Source organism: Adiantum capillus-veneris, chromosome 17 (assembly GCF_014529385.1).
Source record: "Adiantum capillus-veneris isolate H3 chromosome 17, ASM1452938v2, whole genome shotgun sequence".
Lineage (NCBI taxonomy): Eukaryota > Viridiplantae > Streptophyta > Polypodiopsida > Polypodiales > Pteridaceae > Adiantum > Adiantum capillus-veneris.
The window spans coordinates 114,330,813-114,348,239 of record NC_140947.1 but is presented as its reverse complement, the minus strand read 5'-3'; the positions used below and the strand labels follow the sequence as shown (position 1 = coordinate 114,348,239).

Sequence of the window (17,427 nt, the reverse complement as noted above, 5' to 3'; positions counted from 1 at the left end):
CAATTGTTGTAGCTCTTCCAATAGTGGACGAAGATACACATCCATATTCCCCACTTTATATCGCCCTGGCACAATCAAGCTTAGCCATAGGTGCCCCTTCTTCGTAGTCAACCACGGGGGAATGTTGTAGTTGACGATGACAACGGGCCATACACTGTAAGATGTTGATCTTTGACCAAATGGATTTACGCCATCCATAGCCAGGCCTAAGCGCAAATTTCGAGCTTCCCTGGCAAAATCCGACCATGTTCCATCTATATGTTTCCAGGCTGCGCAATCTGCAGGAATTCGTAGCACACCATCCGAAGATTTATTCTCCTCATGCCATGATGCTAGGGCGGCCATGGACTTACATTCGAAGAAATGCTTGATGCGAGGAAGCAAAGGAAAATGTCGCAAAACCTTTTGTGGAATTTTTGTCCCGTGGAGATCTACTCGATATCTTTCGGAATCACATTTCGGACACTTCTCCATGTCTGTGTATTCCCCTCTGAAAAGAATGCAGTCATTAGGACAAGCGTGGATAGAATTGTAATCCATCCCCAAGTTTCGCAAAATCTTTCTTGCTTCATCTCGGGAATCTGGCATCACATTGTCAGCTGGTAGAATGTGCTCTTTCAGCAATCTACACAACATAAAAATATGATACAGTCGTGTAAAAATCTATCAGATCATTATACATTTAGAGTTCTATTAAAGTAAACTAATTGTAATAGATCACCTGAAAAGCGCTGTGACGCTAGTGTCACTCCATCCAAACTTTGCCTGCATGTTGAGAAGAACCAGGAGTGCTTTCAATCTAGACATACGTGCTCCATTATACAATGACGTATCGGCTTCACTTTTCATATCATCATAGATAAGCCTTTCTGAATCCATGATCGTCTCGATCATTTCATCAATCTCGGGCTCAAACATTGCCTCGTTGGGAATGTGCTCTGCATGATCATCCCCCGAGCTGTCAGAGGCTACATCTTGTGGCCTCACATATGCTGCTTGACCAAAGCGCCTGCGAATACGTCTAATGGGTTGCAAGATTGCTGCTTGTTGGCCAGCGTCAGAGTCCGACGAGTTATAATTGGCAACAACTCGATCTATAATAGATGGATCGAACTCGCCAAATTCGCGAACGTGCTGCAAAGAAACACGTCTTGTCCGTCGCACAGCATGCTTGCATTGATTACAAGGACATAAGACCCTCGTTGAGAGATAGGTGTTTCGGTTGGACGGTCCCACATCCTCGTCGCTACTCATAATGAGGATAAAAAACTTATAACCTGGACAACAAATTTAATATTCTATTGGCATTCTTCGTCTTATCTCTCTCTCTCTCTCTCTCTCTCTCTCTCTCTCTCTCTCTCTCTCTCTCTCTCTCTCTCTCTTTACCTCACATTCTCTAGTCATGTCCAATCCCCGCACACCTCGGTCTAGAGGTGCACGGAGATCAGAACCACCGGGTTATAATCTCGTCTTTATTGGTCAATACCTATATTTGTGGGTACAAGAAATCTACACACCCACGTCTACATGATACTGCATGTAGTGGACAAAATCCCTTTGCCTCTTCTCTAGCTGTAGCACTTCACTTCATCTTAACATCTTTTCACAGTAGATCTTTTCACTGTTCGTCTAACTCTAAACCCTAAACCGTAAGTAATTCTTGCGTGGACTCGATCTAACGTAAATAAGCGTAAATCTAAATAAACGTAAATCTAACTAAAAATAAAGCTAAATCTAATTTAACGTAAGTCTAATGACTAGAGGTTGTCTAGATGGTCATTGTGTCGGGGATGTAGTGACTCTTGCCGCCCTGAAGATCCACCTTCTTCCCTATCTTCTGAAGACATTTCACCAGTACTTTTGGATCGACGGAGCCCACCATGAGTGAAGGCAGCAATACCCTATATTCCATTGAGGGCTTTCTTCACCCGCTTCATGCAGGCATCGCAGTCTATGGAGACCCGCATCTAATCTAATATAACGTAAATCTAAATCTAGCTTAAATAAACGTAAATCTAGTTAAAAATAAACCTAAATCTAATTTAATGTAAGTCTACATATAACCTAATCTTTAACGTCTTTTAAGATAGTTTCCTACGACGTTATAACTCTCTTCTTCCTGTGTGTGTGCGCGTGTGTGGATGTGTGTGCCAATAAAAAGAGATAAATGGTATAACCTTTCTATCACCCATGCCAAGTATGATAGATTGATTATGCCATTTCCCTCTTGAATAATAGGTCTTCAGTTCAACTCCTCGTCGGCTAGATCTTTAGGTCTTTTAATTTTAATTAGTTTCCTACGACGCTCCCTTAGTTTCTCTTTCTTTCTCTCTCAATGTGTGTGCGTTTTTTTGGATCGTATGCATGTTTTCTTTCTCTTTTCCTCTCTCAATGTGTGCGTTTTTTGTTTATGCATGTTCTCTCTCTCTTTTCCTCTCTCAATGCGTGCGTTTTTTGTTTATGCATGCTCTCTCTCTCTTTTTCTCTCTCAATGTGTGTGTGCATTCTTTGTTTATGTATGTGTGTGCGTTTTTGTTTTTGTTTGTACTCTCTCTCTCTCTCTCTCTCTCTCTCAAAAACACTATGTGTGTGTGTAAGAGAGAGAGAGAGGGAGAGAGAAAGAGGGGAAGGGAACATGAGAATGAGGAGAGGGAAGGAGCATACCTGGCTCTCCTTCCTCTCCTCGTGTGTGTGTGTGTGTGTGTGTGTGGGTGTGTGTGTGTGTGTGTGTGTGTGTAGAAGAAAAAGAGAGAGAGAGAGAGAGAGTGAGGGAGAGCGTTACCTGCTCTTTGCTTGAGGGCGCCGAAAAACTCAGATCTGAGATCTGAGTTTTTGGGCGCGCTCGGTTATTTTTTTTACCCCAGCTGGCGTCGCTATGAGCGTCGCTATAAGCGTCGCTATGAGCGTCGTAAATTTACAAAGAAATTTGCGACGCTCATAGCGACGCCGGGAAATTTTTTTTTGAGCGTCACTGTGTGAGCGTCGCTAATATGAAGAGCCTCTTGTAGTGAATTAAAATAAATATTCTTCATAGTTTATTAAGCAAGCCATGATCTGGGTAATCAACCATTCAAATTATATGGTGTGAATTTTGTTTGAAATGACTTGAAATTTCAAGAATCAAAGTTATGTGATGGTGACCATTGTGGATGGTGACAGGTGTTAAGAGGAATTGCACTACCACTCCCCTATGTCCTTCTTGGCCAAAAAATGGTTATTACCATTAACTTGCCATGGGGTACTAATCCGCAAGCTTTATCCAATGGTCTATAGATGCACTCAAATTCCTATCTTTTACTAAGAACTATTTATGTAATAAAAAAAAAGAGTAATAAATGAGAGATGCTCTCAAATAGTATTGAGTGCAAGATTTAGAAGGCGGCAATTAGATAGAAAGGTAAAGATGGAGAGAGAGAGAGAGAGAGAGAGAGAGAGATAGTTCTATTAGCGTCCTCGGAGGTCAAATATGACCTATGGGACCAAATGAACATGTCACGAGGTGTGAATGGAGGTCATAAGTGACTCTCGATGCTCAAAAATGGATGAAATGAGCGTCGCAATAGAGATTCCACATCGTGGTTGGCAGAGGAAGGTATGTAGGGACAGCTCATGGCTGAATATATAGGAAAAAGAGGACCTAATGTGGTCAAAAGCTGAGCACTCAAAAGGTGTGTGGTACTCACTCTCTCACACTTGACGAGGGCATAAGGTGCAAAGTCGATGAGAGTCCTCGCTAGTACCCCAACGTCTTGTCTCCCAGCATAGAGAATGGGAGCTAAGATGAATGGAGTCAATGGTGCGGATCGCACTCAATGGGGGAGAGAGAGAGAGAGAGAGATGTACGTGCACACACACGCACACAATCACTCAATTTCATAATGATAATGTTCAAATGAGTATAGTAAGGTTTCATTACAAAGAAAACTTAAAGCATCATAATTTCCATCACATTTATAAGGTTCTTTCTCATATACATATATGTGTGTGTGTGTGTGTGTGTGTTTGTGTGTGTGTGACATGTTAATGGATGGAGAGAGAGAGAGAGAGAGAGAGAGAGAGAGAGAGAGAGAGAGAGATGCACGTGCACACACACACACACACGCTCACTCACTTTCATAATGAAAATGTTTAAATGAGTAGAGTAAGGCTTCATTACAAATAAAACTCAAAGGATCATAATTGCCATCACATTTATAAGGTTCTTTCTCATATATATATATATATATATATATATATATATATATATATATATATATATATATATATATATATATGTATGTGTGTGTGTGTGTGTGTGTGTCAAATAGATTTTAACATTGCATACCAACAATTCAAAAAAATACTCTTCATACGTTATTAAGCAAGAAAAGAGAAATCGAATGCTCTGATACCAAATATGATGGAAATGGCCTATGAATTTTGAGAATAGCGGAATTAAGAGAATTAGAGTGAGCATTTTTGTGAGATTACTTTGAGAACATAGAGGGTGAACTTAATTGATGCTAGCAACATAAACACGGTACTTAATTAACTTGGCATGAACAATAGTTCTACAAGAGAGAGAGTATTAAAGAACATGACAATAGTTGAGGACCGGATTTACTTGGAGCCGGTCTCCCCTTCAAAAGGCGTTTGTATTATGGATTCTCCCATCAAAAGAGAGACTTCATACAATACAATCTTTTTGTTCCTTGTGACCTTGGTGATGCTATGAAGATGGAAAGTTTCATGCATCACGAGCTTAACATAAACTTTTCAAAAAGCATTAACTATCACAAGCCTCAGCCGCAAGGCCTCAAACACCTTCGAAGGTGGAGAGAGCTAGCAGGGAATGAGGGTAGGAAAGAGGAAGAAGAATCATTCTTAGGAGAAAGAAATAATTTCTCACTTATCATCACTCTTCTTGCTTAGCATAGCATAATAGCACAGTAATGAAGATGAAGAAGATGGCAAGATTAAGCATTGAAGCATGGCTCTTGGTTGGATTTGCATTCCATAGCCAAGAGTGTTGGTGTAGGCTCTTCACTTCTCAACAATCTCAGAGAAAGAGATGGAGCTCTTTCACTTTGCACTCCACACAATGAGAGAATGTGTGTGTGTGTGTGTGTGGGAGCGCATACCCCCCTCTCATGCTCGGTCTTTGTGTGTGTGTGTGTGTGTGTGTTGTATTTTTTAATTATTTCATTTGGACATGTGTCCTCTTTTTCCTCTTTGAGATAAAGAACTTAATTTTATATTTTTATGCATCTAAATTCTCATTGGACCCCTTTAAAGCCTATCCAATTGGATTCAAGCACACCGTGAGGGTCCAAATGGGGGAAGTCTTAACATGTGTGTTTTATGCTTCTTAAGTCATCTCATTTGAATTGAACACTTCAAGCACCTAGTCTTTTAAGAATGGAAACCATTTATGCCTCTTGAGAATTTATCTAGAAATTGAACACTTCAAAAACCTTAGTAATTTCAGCAATAAAAATCACCTCAAGCTTTGGGCAAGGGTCCCACTAACACTTTAAGCACTATAGTTAGCAAGCCGACAAGCACCTTATACTTGGGTAGGATTCCCGCCTCAAGGTCAGCCCTAACTTGCCTAAGGTCAAAGGACTTTTTAACATTAACTTTTGGAGGTCTTTAATGAAGCTAACCCTAAGGTCTTTTAAGATTCATTAGATGCACATTGCTCTTTGATAGACTACCTCCTTTTGGATCCCTATTGAGATGTAACCATCTCTCCTCTTGGTCCCTTACTGAGGTAAATCTAGAAGCAGTTATTGCACATTGCTCTTTGGTAGACTGTCTCCTTTTGGACCCCTATTGAAATGCAACCATTCCTTCTTTTAGTCCACTGTTGAGATAGTTCTAGAAGCACATATCTATATCCTAACTCTTGTTCCCCTTTTCTCTTCCCATATTAAATGATCAGTTTAATATGAGAAAATCATTTGGTAAAGCTAGATATTATATTTTATGACACCAAATGTGGTGCCCTTACAAAGTGGCTAGGCCTCCCTATTGAGTCGATAGTTGGCCACCCAGGGCAAGTTATTATGGTCTCCCAAAGTGTTGTAAGTGGGGAAGGATAAAAGAAAAGGAGGTGATGGCGAAGAACGCAATAAGCAAGAAGCATTGAGGAGATGGAGGAGCTTGTGCCGGCTAAAGGAGGCTTCGGATGACTCCGATCAAGGAAGGAAAATTGCCCAGCAGGTAGAGGCGCTCCCATTTTTGGAGCCAGTTTCGGTGGGTTCCACGTTGCCATATCTGACGCCAGGCCACATCATCAAAAGGCTTTCCACCTAGCAATGATGACCCGTCATTGCTTAGGGAGAAGGGGCCTATTTTAAGGGAGTTAAGGGTTATTGCATGGGATATTGGAATGTGAAAAAGGAGAAAGGTGGTCAATCTCTCTTGCTCTCAACCTCAAGGACGAAGGGTCAATCTCTCATACTCGACCGCAAGGAGGAAGGGATCCCTCTCTCTTGTGGATGATCAAGCAAGAAGTCTCCCTTGTCAAGCATAAGGCGAGTGGCCCGTGATTGAAAAGGCAAGGTAATGGAGAAATGAGGCTAAGCAAAGAAAGGAGCAAGCAGAGAAGGTTAACAAGAGTTATGAAAGCTTAAGCTATTGGGGAGCTTGGCATAATTCTTTAAGGGAAATTGAAGGCAACCAAAGAGAGCTACCGTAGCTTGTTTTTGATTATTTTTTTTGGCACATAAGGATGGAGAATTGAAACCAAAAACGAATCACAGAAGGAGTAGGAATGAAGTCTGCAAAGATTTCTTGAGGATAATCATAGAGCAGGTTTTATAGATTTTTGGACGGCAATTGAAGGCAACCAAAAGAAGAAATTTCCTCGAGGGTTCACCATTGAGTACCCCTTTATATAACATGCGTTCGCAGGGTATAATGAATAAAATGACCCCTTATTTTAGGATTTTTTTCCAATATTGAATATAAAAACCACTTATTTTAATGTATCTCTATTAAATTGCCTAAATTTTTGCATTTTAAAACCCTTCTTTTGAACTCAGGCTATACATTAACATGATTACATAAAGCGCCCCTTGAGGTTCGTAGAGCTTCTGAGAGTTGTTGAAGGAGCAGCTGGAGCAAATAAAAGCGACATGGAGATTAAAAACTCCATCACTCTCATCAGCTTGAAGATTGAATAATCATTTTGTTAAGTCCCGGTGTCGTTAACGGCCTAGTTAATCCTGTAAAAGGGAGCTTAAACTCCTAGTTACCATGTAATCCAAGTGTTGGTGCTGCTAACACCCCATCTTGGCTAATGAGTAGATTGTACTCAAAGCTTTACTCGATTAATTGATAATTACAATTATTACCAAAGCTTTCAGTGTTTGTTGGTCTCTCTCTTCCACACCTCTCATGTCCAGAGGCCCCGCACCTTCTCAGTTCACGTTTCGAATACATATCCTTCAACATCGCTCCATTTTTTTCACATGCAACAAAGATTAATCAACTCATAAGTCCTTAGACATGGTAATGATGATTGCAAAACATAAACAAAAATATCAATATATATGATCTCAATCTCATGCACCAACAATCTTTCACAGTACATGATCCACTCTTTATTTGACATTATGCATAAAACAAAACTAGGAAATATTTAATGCTATTACACACTGGAGGTTTAGTTATTTTCATTCAATTAAGGACTGTAGCTCTCATATTATGTAGTGACAAATATACATCAAATAAAACCTATGATAGTGTGAAATGTAAGACTTCAAAGATCTTAATATACCCGCTTCATTATTTTAGGACATCCAACCCTCGACTAACGACACATTCCTAATATATGCTCATCTTCTAAAACCAACTTCAACCCCTTTATGGACTAGTGTATTTGTTACAATGAGCAAGGATCTAAAGAGGCCCAATTTGTACGTACAACATCGTACCTTTATATTATGCCAAGGTTTCTAATCATTGGAGATGTGGTCACCATATCAACAATCATGTTCATTCTAGTATTAGGATCTATGACTCAATAATCTTAGTTTAGTTTAAAAGAAAAAATAAATTTACCCGACATAAGGATACACTCTCTAGGAATCTATCTAGTGAAAAGGCTGAAAATGATAGTTTTTATACTAGATGCCCTGTTGGACTTTTTTATTTCCTGAGAGACTCTTCGGAGTGTTTATATAGTCTCAGAATCCCACCAGGAAATTGTTGAGATGTAGAGATCAGAAAGAGAGAGATGAGACAAGAGACACAACACGCTCCGAAAGACTGATTCATATTGAGGATAAGATACAAATATATAGGTGAGACCAAGTTGAGTAGAATGAGACATATATAGCTCCAACACCGCCACTCAAACAAAGGTGTCTAGCTTTGGATGAAAAAACCCTTGGGGAGTTCAAGGGAAAAACCCAAGCCCTTATACAATGTGAAAATATGAACCAGTGATGATGGTGTGATAGTGAATTGTCTATCTATGTACAAATATACAAGTGACTCAGAGATTATAGTGTGCAAGTGTGGATTGTACATAGTGCATGTTATCTACAGGATTACAATGTCATAAATAAAAATCTATCACAATAGTAGAGAAGCTAATCTAAAAAGAGCGAGGCCGAAGCAACTCCAAGCTCCGAGCGCAAGAGGATGAAACATGATTCATTGAGGCCTTTGGTAAGAATGTCTACAATTAGCTGGTCACTTGGACAGTGTTCAACCATTATGGTTCCTTTGCGTACTTCATACCTAACATAATGATAATGGACAACAATGTGCTTCGACTTATTATGTTGAACATAGTCTTTTGCAAGACTAATAGTACTCTGGTTGTCACACCACAAGGGTGTGCTAGAAAGAGGAGACTGACCAATATCAACGATCATTTTGTTGATTCCAAATTAGCTCACGAGCTGCAAGTGATGCCCGAAAATATTATGACTCAGTCGTAGAAACTGTAACACATTGTTGTTTCTTGATGGTCCAAGAAACAAGACAACCGTTATAAAGAAGCGATTTCCACTAGTAGATCGCATGGATAAATGTGAGGTTTCCCACTCTGCATCTGTGTAACCCAAAAGAGAAAGAGATTGCATAGAATCTAAGGTCAATTGTCGTCGATAGACCAAACCAAAACCTATAGTACCTTTTAAGTATTTTAATACACGCTTTGTTGCAAACCAATGCTTAAGAGAAGGACGTGCAAGATGTTGTCCAAGATAATTAGCAGCAAACAAAATATGGAGGCAAGTGTTCATGCCAACAAAATGAAGACATCCAATCAAGTTAGCATAAGGTTGATTTGTGACAAGTTGACCGTCACTATTAGAAGTGTTCTTCGTAGAACTCGCAAGACAAGGTGTGTTGGCCGAATGTGCTGATTCCATACTAAATTTTTGAATAGTATCTAGAATAAACTTTGACTGTCAAAGGAAAAAAATACCTTTTGTGCGGTTCCTTTGAATCAAAATGCCAAGGTATGAGTGAATCTCTCCCAGATCCACCATATCAAATGTAGAAGACTAACTTTTTCACTTGTTGAAGAAATCCCAAATCATTGGAAACAAGGATGGTATCATCCATATAAACAGCAAGAATCACAAAATTGCTACCTTGGTGCTTTATGTATAAGTTGGGGTCTAGAGAGCAAGAGATGAATCCTTTCGAGATGAAAAAATATTAAATTTTGTATACTATACTCACGAAGCTTGTTTGAGACCATATAGTGCCTTATGGAGTTGAGTAACAAGGTCGTCTTTACCTGGAATAACAAACCCTTCTTGCTGCTGCATATAAATTTTCTCTTCCAAGTCACCATTAAGAACGAAGTTGGCACATCCATTTGATCAGCTTTTAAATCAAATTGAACACCAAATGCCAATAAAACTCAAACACTTGTAATACAAACAATTGGTGAAAAGTTCTCTTGATAGTCAACACCAGTAGCTTGGGAGCAATATTTTGCAAATAAACTTGCCTTGAACTTGTCAAGATATCTATATGATTTTACTTTTTTCTTATACACCCACTTACACTTACTAGTTGTACGAATAGGAGGTAGTTCAGTTAGTATCCATGTACCTTTAGAGGTAAGAGAATTGTACTCTGCTTCCATAGCCTTTTGTCATTGATCTTTTTTTGGTGAAGAGATAGCTTCATTATAAGTAACGGGATCTTCAAAAGCAGAGAAAGCATTATCAACAATATTGTCATCATAAACATGACATGAGCCATGTATCAATATCATCATTGTAAACATTTGGAATGGATGGTTGTGAAGAGAAAAGATTCTCTATAGGAAGAGTTTCATCATCTGAAAGAAATGGAAAATTTTGAAAGAATCAGTATCATCAAAATCTTCCATGGACCATGAGCCTTCCATAAGCCGTTCGTTAAAAGTAGCATCATGATTCACAATTACTTTCTTGGAGGAAGGGTCATAGAAAATAACTTTAAGACCAAGAGCATCAACCTTTGTTCGCATTTCTTTGGGAACATGAATATAAGAAATACAGCCAAAGGTCTAGCAACTGAAAAAAGATTACGTTGAAGATTTGTCACATGTAATACTCCTCGCAAAATTCGAGTGGAAGGAGATAGGTACTAAGATATAAATCTCCAATACCCTTTACTTGACAAGTTGTGTTATCAGCAAGATAAACAACACGTTGAACTGGTAATGGATGATAGTTATGGAGCCACTTAGACTGATATCATATTTCTAATAGCACTAGAATCGACAATAAAAAGTGAGCCATTATGTATATGAAGTATTCTGTTTGGAGAAACTGAACATAGGACGCAACTTGTTTTTGGTACAATATTTTTTTGATGTTCAATAGCATATGCTCTATTACGATCTATGTCGAATCGACGCTTATATCAAATCGTCCATAATATTCACAAGAAGAAGAAGAATCTCTAGATAAACGTGGTTGTTTAGTGGTAATATTTTCTTCATCAAACTCACGTACCTAACAATCATCTTCAGTATGGCCATTTCTGTTACAGTAAGAACATTGCTTATTAGAAAATTTGAGATGAGAGAAAATATTATTGCGACGGTCATCTCTGCGGTTTCCTCATTGAAATGGACGCCTTCGAGCATAAAAATCACGTTCCATCTGTTGTGACTCATTCTCCTCTTGTGAAATCATAGTTCTATCATGACCAACATTACGTTGTTCTTGACGTTGAGAGTATTCAATTAAAGACATGCAAACTTGGTCAAAAGCGAAACCATCTCTATTAAAAAGAATGGTAACAATATTAGCATAAGAAGAGTCCTTCACCGTGTCAAGGAGAAGTGTGAATATATTTTCTTTTTGGAACAAGATCACCGATAGGTGGAATCATTAGTGTTACGGGTCCTTTTTTTGGAGAACACTTCGGGACCCTCCACCTCTTCTCGGCCTCTCGAGACTAGCTCATTTTCATGCTCCGAGCCTCGACGAGAGGTCTCCAGCGTGGGAAGACCCTATAGTGGGAATGTTTATTGGATCCTCGAGTGGAAATGCTGCGTGGGCACGAGCCCTTAGGGTTTTAATGTTGGTGGGTCGTGAGGCCGGATGTGAAAGAGCGCCTTGGAGATTAAAGGCTACGGGCATGCATAATCGAAGGTTAACGCCTTTGAGCTCGACGCTCCAACAGGAAGCAGGAACCGCAGACACAAAAGCTTCTAAGACTTGGCATCGCGAGCTGGCGTGCCGGGTTCCATTTATGCCGCCCCTGTGCGGGCTACAGTGCATAATGCCCTGCGGGTCGTCTCAAGCCGCGAGCTTACCCGACTACGGGGCCACGTGCTATTCTCAACACATATAGGTGCAGATTGCGGGGCAGCCTACAGTAGGGTTGCGCACTTGTCATCACACATGGTTCTATTGCGAGCGCAGGCAGGAGGCACTCCCACAGCAAGGTGCTGCATGCAGGTGGCAGTCAGAGCCCTGAGCGGGCCTGTCGTAACGCAGGCCAACCCAGCAACAGGGGTTGCGTGTGTTTCATTCACTGCAAGTACTTGAACGGGATTAGATCCTGTTGGGGCTGTTTCTCTTGTCTTTGGCGAGGTACGCCTTGTGCACCCTGTGGGGCATCCTATTATTCGCAGGCAATCTCAGCAAGGGGGCTGCGTGGTGTATGCGGACAACTTTGGACATTTGGACATGTTCGGATTCAGTTCAGCGGATGCAAGGTCCCCCCATTACCTTTTGCTTCATGATTAATGCCCGCAGTGGGCTGTGGTTATGCATCTATCCACTGTGGGTTGTGGTTCACTAACTCTCGGCCTGCTGGTCTCAACTGAGCCAGAGTGTCGAGACATCTTTGAGGTTTTCGGTTGGTCTCCCGAGTGAAACTTGAGCCCACATTTTGTGTATGCCAGGAAGGGTGAGCCTTGGTGCTCCGAACCCTATTGTATTCCTTTTTGGTAGAGCCGTGTTGGCTCCCCGAGTCGAGGTGAGTTACCCCTCACTCGCCGACTACTATTGAGCCAGATTGACCGGTGACGCCGGCCAATATAGACCCACCCTAGTTTACTCTTGGGCTCCTGTTGAGCCTGTGTTCAGTGTATTGTGCCCCTTCATGCTATGTATGCACCTGGGGCTAAACATATGGTATCAGAGCTTTTGTATATGGCCTCACTAAAGGCATGGTTCTATGTGGAGTTGCCCTCTTATGCTTTGAAAGAGCGATGCAACGCTTATTGGAGCGCTATGATGGATGGAGCAGAGGAGAACCAGGATATGACTGGGATGCGGTGCAAAATGCTATGCAGACCTTGACTCAAACATGCTCGAGGACGGTTGAGATCTACTACAAGGATGTAGATGCGATGCAGCTGGAAAGTAAAAGAACAAGAAAAGAGCTCGGAAGAAAGAAAACGATTATGGATGACGAGCTTTGTCGGCAAGAACAAGGGATAACCTGGGTTTTTGAAAAGGTGTCGATGATGCATGCTAAGCTGGTCGAAGATGGAAAACAAGCAAAAGAGGAGAGGAGTACAGATGCTCCGTATGTGGATGAAGGAAAAGAAATTAGCGAGGAAGAGTTGTGGAGGAAGCTGGATGCGATGTTTCCCGGATATGCTGAGGCCCATGGTGAAGAAAAACTGTTGCATGAAGCCGAATGTGGTGTTGTTCGTGCTCTGTGGGATGGGGAATGGACCTACGAGTCATATGTAAAGCTTGGGGACTATGAGGAGCCTCGGGAGGAACTTACAAAATCCTACCCTTCGATCAAGGAGGAAATGCCAGTATGCGACAGCTGGCCTATGCATGATGGTGTTGTTGTTAGCAAACCAGAACTGGGAAAATTGGTGGCCAACGAGCCAGACTCACACAATGAGTATTGTGCAAATGAAGGAAGTGGGGAGGAGTGCCAGGACGTTACTGTTGACTCCTATCTCCCACATGATTGGGAAAAGCAAACTAGTGCGGAACAAGAATGTGCCGCACCCGAAACGGGATCCATGGAAATGCTTATGCCTATGGAGGTGCTGGATGATGGGACTCAAAAAGCTTCTGGGCCTGTCTTGACTGGCCAGATATGGTGCACTCAGAGTACAGGATGTCTTTTTACTCGAGGCGTCCTGCGATGTGGCGGACGACCTCCTCGATGGTCAAGATGGCATGGACAGTTGGTAGCCGGGCGAGATGCACGGATATGACAAAGAGTGGGACGAGTGGGTGTCCAAAGATGTCAGTACTTGTAGGTCTTGGGAGATAGAACCGAGAATTTTTTTGATGCTCATTTTGTGGTATTGGCACCTTATGCTCACGCGGAGCAACATGGAACGGGGCAACCAGTTGTTTGAGAGGAATGTATGAAAACAGGGGCTGCCTGGTTTTATGAATAAGGAGCCCCCTAAGAGGTTTCTCAATGGGATTGAGCAGGGTGGACTGAAGGTAAAGACATGCGAGTTGACTGGTTTTTTTTTTTAGAATCCTGAGCCAAAGTGTGGCAGTGACCAATGGTGGCCCTCCGAGTGGGCAGCTTTGCGAGGTCTTTCAGGTAGATGAAAGAAGGGGTTTGATGCATGATGGCTGGGGCTCCGTAACGGGGTCACTGGCTCCTTTGGACCACTTATGTGGAGAGGCTAAAAGTTGGAAGAATGTCGTATGGGAACTGGAAGAAGGTAGCCAATGTTGTGATGATTTCGGTTATGATATGATCCGCATGCGCGGAGATACGGAGATATCAGTAGGGTGGAACATGCTTGGCCAATGCAAAGCTAAGCCAGAAGGATTAGGGTCGTTTTCGGACCTTGATATACGGGATATACAAGGACAAGCATTGCCCCTAATGGATGAGCTGAGGCTGGTTCGAGTGGGGGCCAGAGATGGTCGATGTATTCCCCCTAGGGAAAAACATGCTGTCGAACAAGGGATGAGCAAAATGAATTTGAACCGATAGCCAACAAGTGCCCACACAGACTGACACATATCACCTGGTGGTCACAGCCAGGAAGCAGGTTGTGCTGAACCAGAATAAAACTAAATAGAGAACATCGAGGAGGCTGTTTGGTGCAAGAATACGAGGGAACAACCCGGGTAATTGACTTTGGAAACTGCGAAACAGGGCAAGGGGCCCCCAATTATGTAGAGTGGGCACTCTAATGGTGGTAAAGTTTCTGGTATGGATGATGCTCGAAGGGCTGGGCAGTCACGACCAAGGCACGGAGGTAAGGAATGCGATGCGAACACACGATGAAGACATGGCTGATGTAAGACACCATTCATTTCACAGGTGCGGGGGCTCCGGTGACTCTACCTGCCCGCGCTTCACCCAAGCTATTTCGTTTGGCTAGTGGCTTGGAGTCGAGCCACGATGGTAAAAAGAAAGGTCAAGGATAATAAGGGGTATGCTAGGAGAATGAATACACATATGCTTCTGATTATGGGACGACGTTGGCTGAGATGGAGTCACTGGACTCGAGGTAACGAGACAGCAGATAAACTATACATTGGCTGCAGCCAGCAAGGTAGGTCGTTGACGTGCAAATCCAAGACGCAGGGTTGGCAAGGTAGCGACTTTGTTTGGTTGATTGCTTGGAATAAAATTATGGCAGTAGAGGACCCTAGATATGTACATGCACGTGGTGTTCAACAATGTAAGCCACGCCCAAAGGATGGGGGTTATTGCTTTGAGGATAATTTATGTGCACTCGACGAGGACATTGACCTTTTTTGGGGAGGGGTGAGTGTTACCGGTCCCTTATTTGGAGAACACTTCGGGACTCTCCACCTCTTCTCGGCCTCTCAAGACTAGCTCATTTTCATGCTTTGAGGCCTCGAGGGCTCAGAGCCGACGAGAGGCCTCCAGCGTGGGAGACCCTATAGTGGGAATGGTTATTGGATCCTCGAGTGGAGATGTTGCGTGAGCACGAGCCCTTGGGGTTCTAATGTTGGTAGGTCGTGAGGCCGGATGTGAAAGAGTGCCTTGGAGTTTAAAGGATACCGACATGCATAATCAAAGGTTAACGCCTTCGGGCTCAAAGCTCCAGCAGGGAGCAATAAATGCAGACACAAAAGCTTCTAAGCCTCGGCGTCGCGAGCTCGTGCATTCGGTTCCATTTATCTCGCCCCTTTGCGGGCTGCAGTGCATAACGCCATGCGGGGTCGTTTCAACCTGCGAGCTTACCCAACTTCGAGGCCGCGTGTTGTTCTCAACATATACAGGTGCAGGTCGCGGGGCAACCTACAGTATGGTTGCGCCTTTATCATCATAGGTGACTCTATTGCAAGTGCAGGCAAGAGGCAGTCCCACAACAGGGTGCTACGTGCAGGTGGCAGTCAGATCCCTGAGCGGGCCTATCATAACCGCAGACCAACCCAACAAAGAGGGTTGCGTGTGTTTCATTCACTGCACGTACTTGAACGGGAGCAAACCCCCACTAGGGCTATTTTTCTTATTTTTGGCGAGGTATGCCCTTTGCACCCTACGGGGTATCCTATTGTTCGCAGGCAATCTCAACAAGGGGGTTGCGTGGTGTATGCGGATAGCTTTGGATAGGTTCGTATTCAGGTCAGTGAACGCAAGGCCCCCCCCATTACCTTTTGCTTCATGGTTAATGCCTGTAGTGGGCTGTGGTTATGCATCTACCCGCTGTGGGTTGTGGTTCACTGACTCTCCGCCTGGTCTCAGCTGAGCCAGAGTGTCGAGACATCTTTGAGGTTTTCGGTTGGTCTCTCGAGTGAGACTCGAGCCCACATTTTGTGTATGCCATGAAGGGTGAGCCTTGGTGCTCCGAACCCTATTGTATTCCTTTTTGGTAGAGCCGTGTTGGCTCCTTGAGTCGAGGTGAGTTACCCCTCACTCGCGGACTACTATTGAGCCAGATTGACTGGTGATGCCAGCCACTATAGACCCGGCCCTAGTTTTCTCTTGGGCTCCTATTGAGCCCGTGTTCAGTGTATTGTGCCCCTTCATGCTATGTATGCACCTGGGGCTAAACAATTAGAGTACATGAAGGAGAATCTACATTTGAAGTTTGGAGCAAATATGCATTAAAGTGGGAGATCACTCAATCACTACGGTAATCAAGCATGAGCCGGCATCAATCTAATGCTCCCATATGCAACATGTAGCTCAACTAAGCTCTACCACAGGATGTACGGATGCAGTTTTCATGTTTCTTTTTATTTATACTATGGTTGATGATACAAGGGGGGAAATTCATTAATGACAAGGACCAAGCAACTACTAGGAAGGTTCAAAGGAGATGAACAAGGAGGAGCTACATGATGAAGCAAACAAAGGAGAGAGCTCAAAGCAATAAGAAAATCTTGCACCTGGAAACCTATCTTTTCACACTAGGATTGTGTGAACATGAGCCACTTTTGTGATTATAAGAATTTTTTTTTTGTAAATTCATGTCTCATAGACCACAAAAAACCTCACCAAAACCTTTTAGGGATTTTTTCTCGAGGCATGTAGAACAAAAATCGCTCAAAAGTATTGATATCCCGTCTAGACCCCTTGAAAACCTTCAAATCATACTAAAACTTTTTTGAAAAATACATGGATATGTATACAATGAGAACTTATGCATATACTATTTTTACGAAAAAAACTATCTATATGTCTATCTATCTACCTATCTACATATTTGTCTATCTATCTATCTATCTATTCTTTCATCCATCCATCCATCTACCTACCTATCCATCTAAATCTCTATCCTTCCATCCATTCATCTATCTATCTACATACCTATATATCTATCAATCTGTTTGTCCATCCATATGTGTCTCTACCTATCTGGTTTATTAATTGATTATTGTTATCTTTTTTTTCCTTTTTTTATAGTTCTTATTTTCTTGTTAGTATCTATACTTGCAAACTCATTATCTATCTATCTAGTTATTTATTTTTAACTCTTCATTAATATATTCTTTACAAATATATATATATATATATATATATATATATTCTATAAAAACTTTAAGG

The 17,427-nt window shown here is 42.1% G+C and overlaps 2 protein-coding genes across 2 annotated transcripts; both read left to right on the top strand.

Annotated features, from left to right (window-relative positions):
• Positions 1 to 11,575: 11,575 nt before the first annotated feature.
• On the top strand, positions 11,576 to 14,007 carry LOC147437907 (uncharacterized). The gene has a single exon (XM_086487319.1). The coding sequence runs from the start codon at positions 12,629 to 12,631 to the stop codon at positions 13,643 to 13,645; it is 1,017 nt and encodes a 338-aa protein (XP_086343445.1). The 5' UTR covers positions 11,576 to 12,628; the 3' UTR covers positions 13,646 to 14,007.
• On the top strand, positions 13,907 to 16,877 carry LOC147437906 (uncharacterized). Its single transcript, XM_086487320.1, has one exon. It carries the CDS (start codon positions 14,011 to 14,013, stop codon positions 14,389 to 14,391), a length of 381 nt encoding a protein of 126 aa, XP_086343446.1. The 5' UTR covers positions 13,907 to 14,010; the 3' UTR covers positions 14,392 to 16,877.
• Positions 16,878 to 17,427: the final 550 nt, after the last annotated feature.

What these genes read in the sequence shown, in the direction of transcription:
- LOC147437907 (XM_086487319.1), top strand. Translation starts at nt 12,629, where the DNA reads ATGGTTCTATGTGGAGTTGCCCTCTTATGCTTTGAAAGAGCGATGCAA.
- LOC147437906 (XM_086487320.1), top strand. Translation starts at nt 14,011, where the DNA reads ATGCATGATGGCTGGGGCTCCGTAACGGGGTCACTGGCTCCTTTGGAC.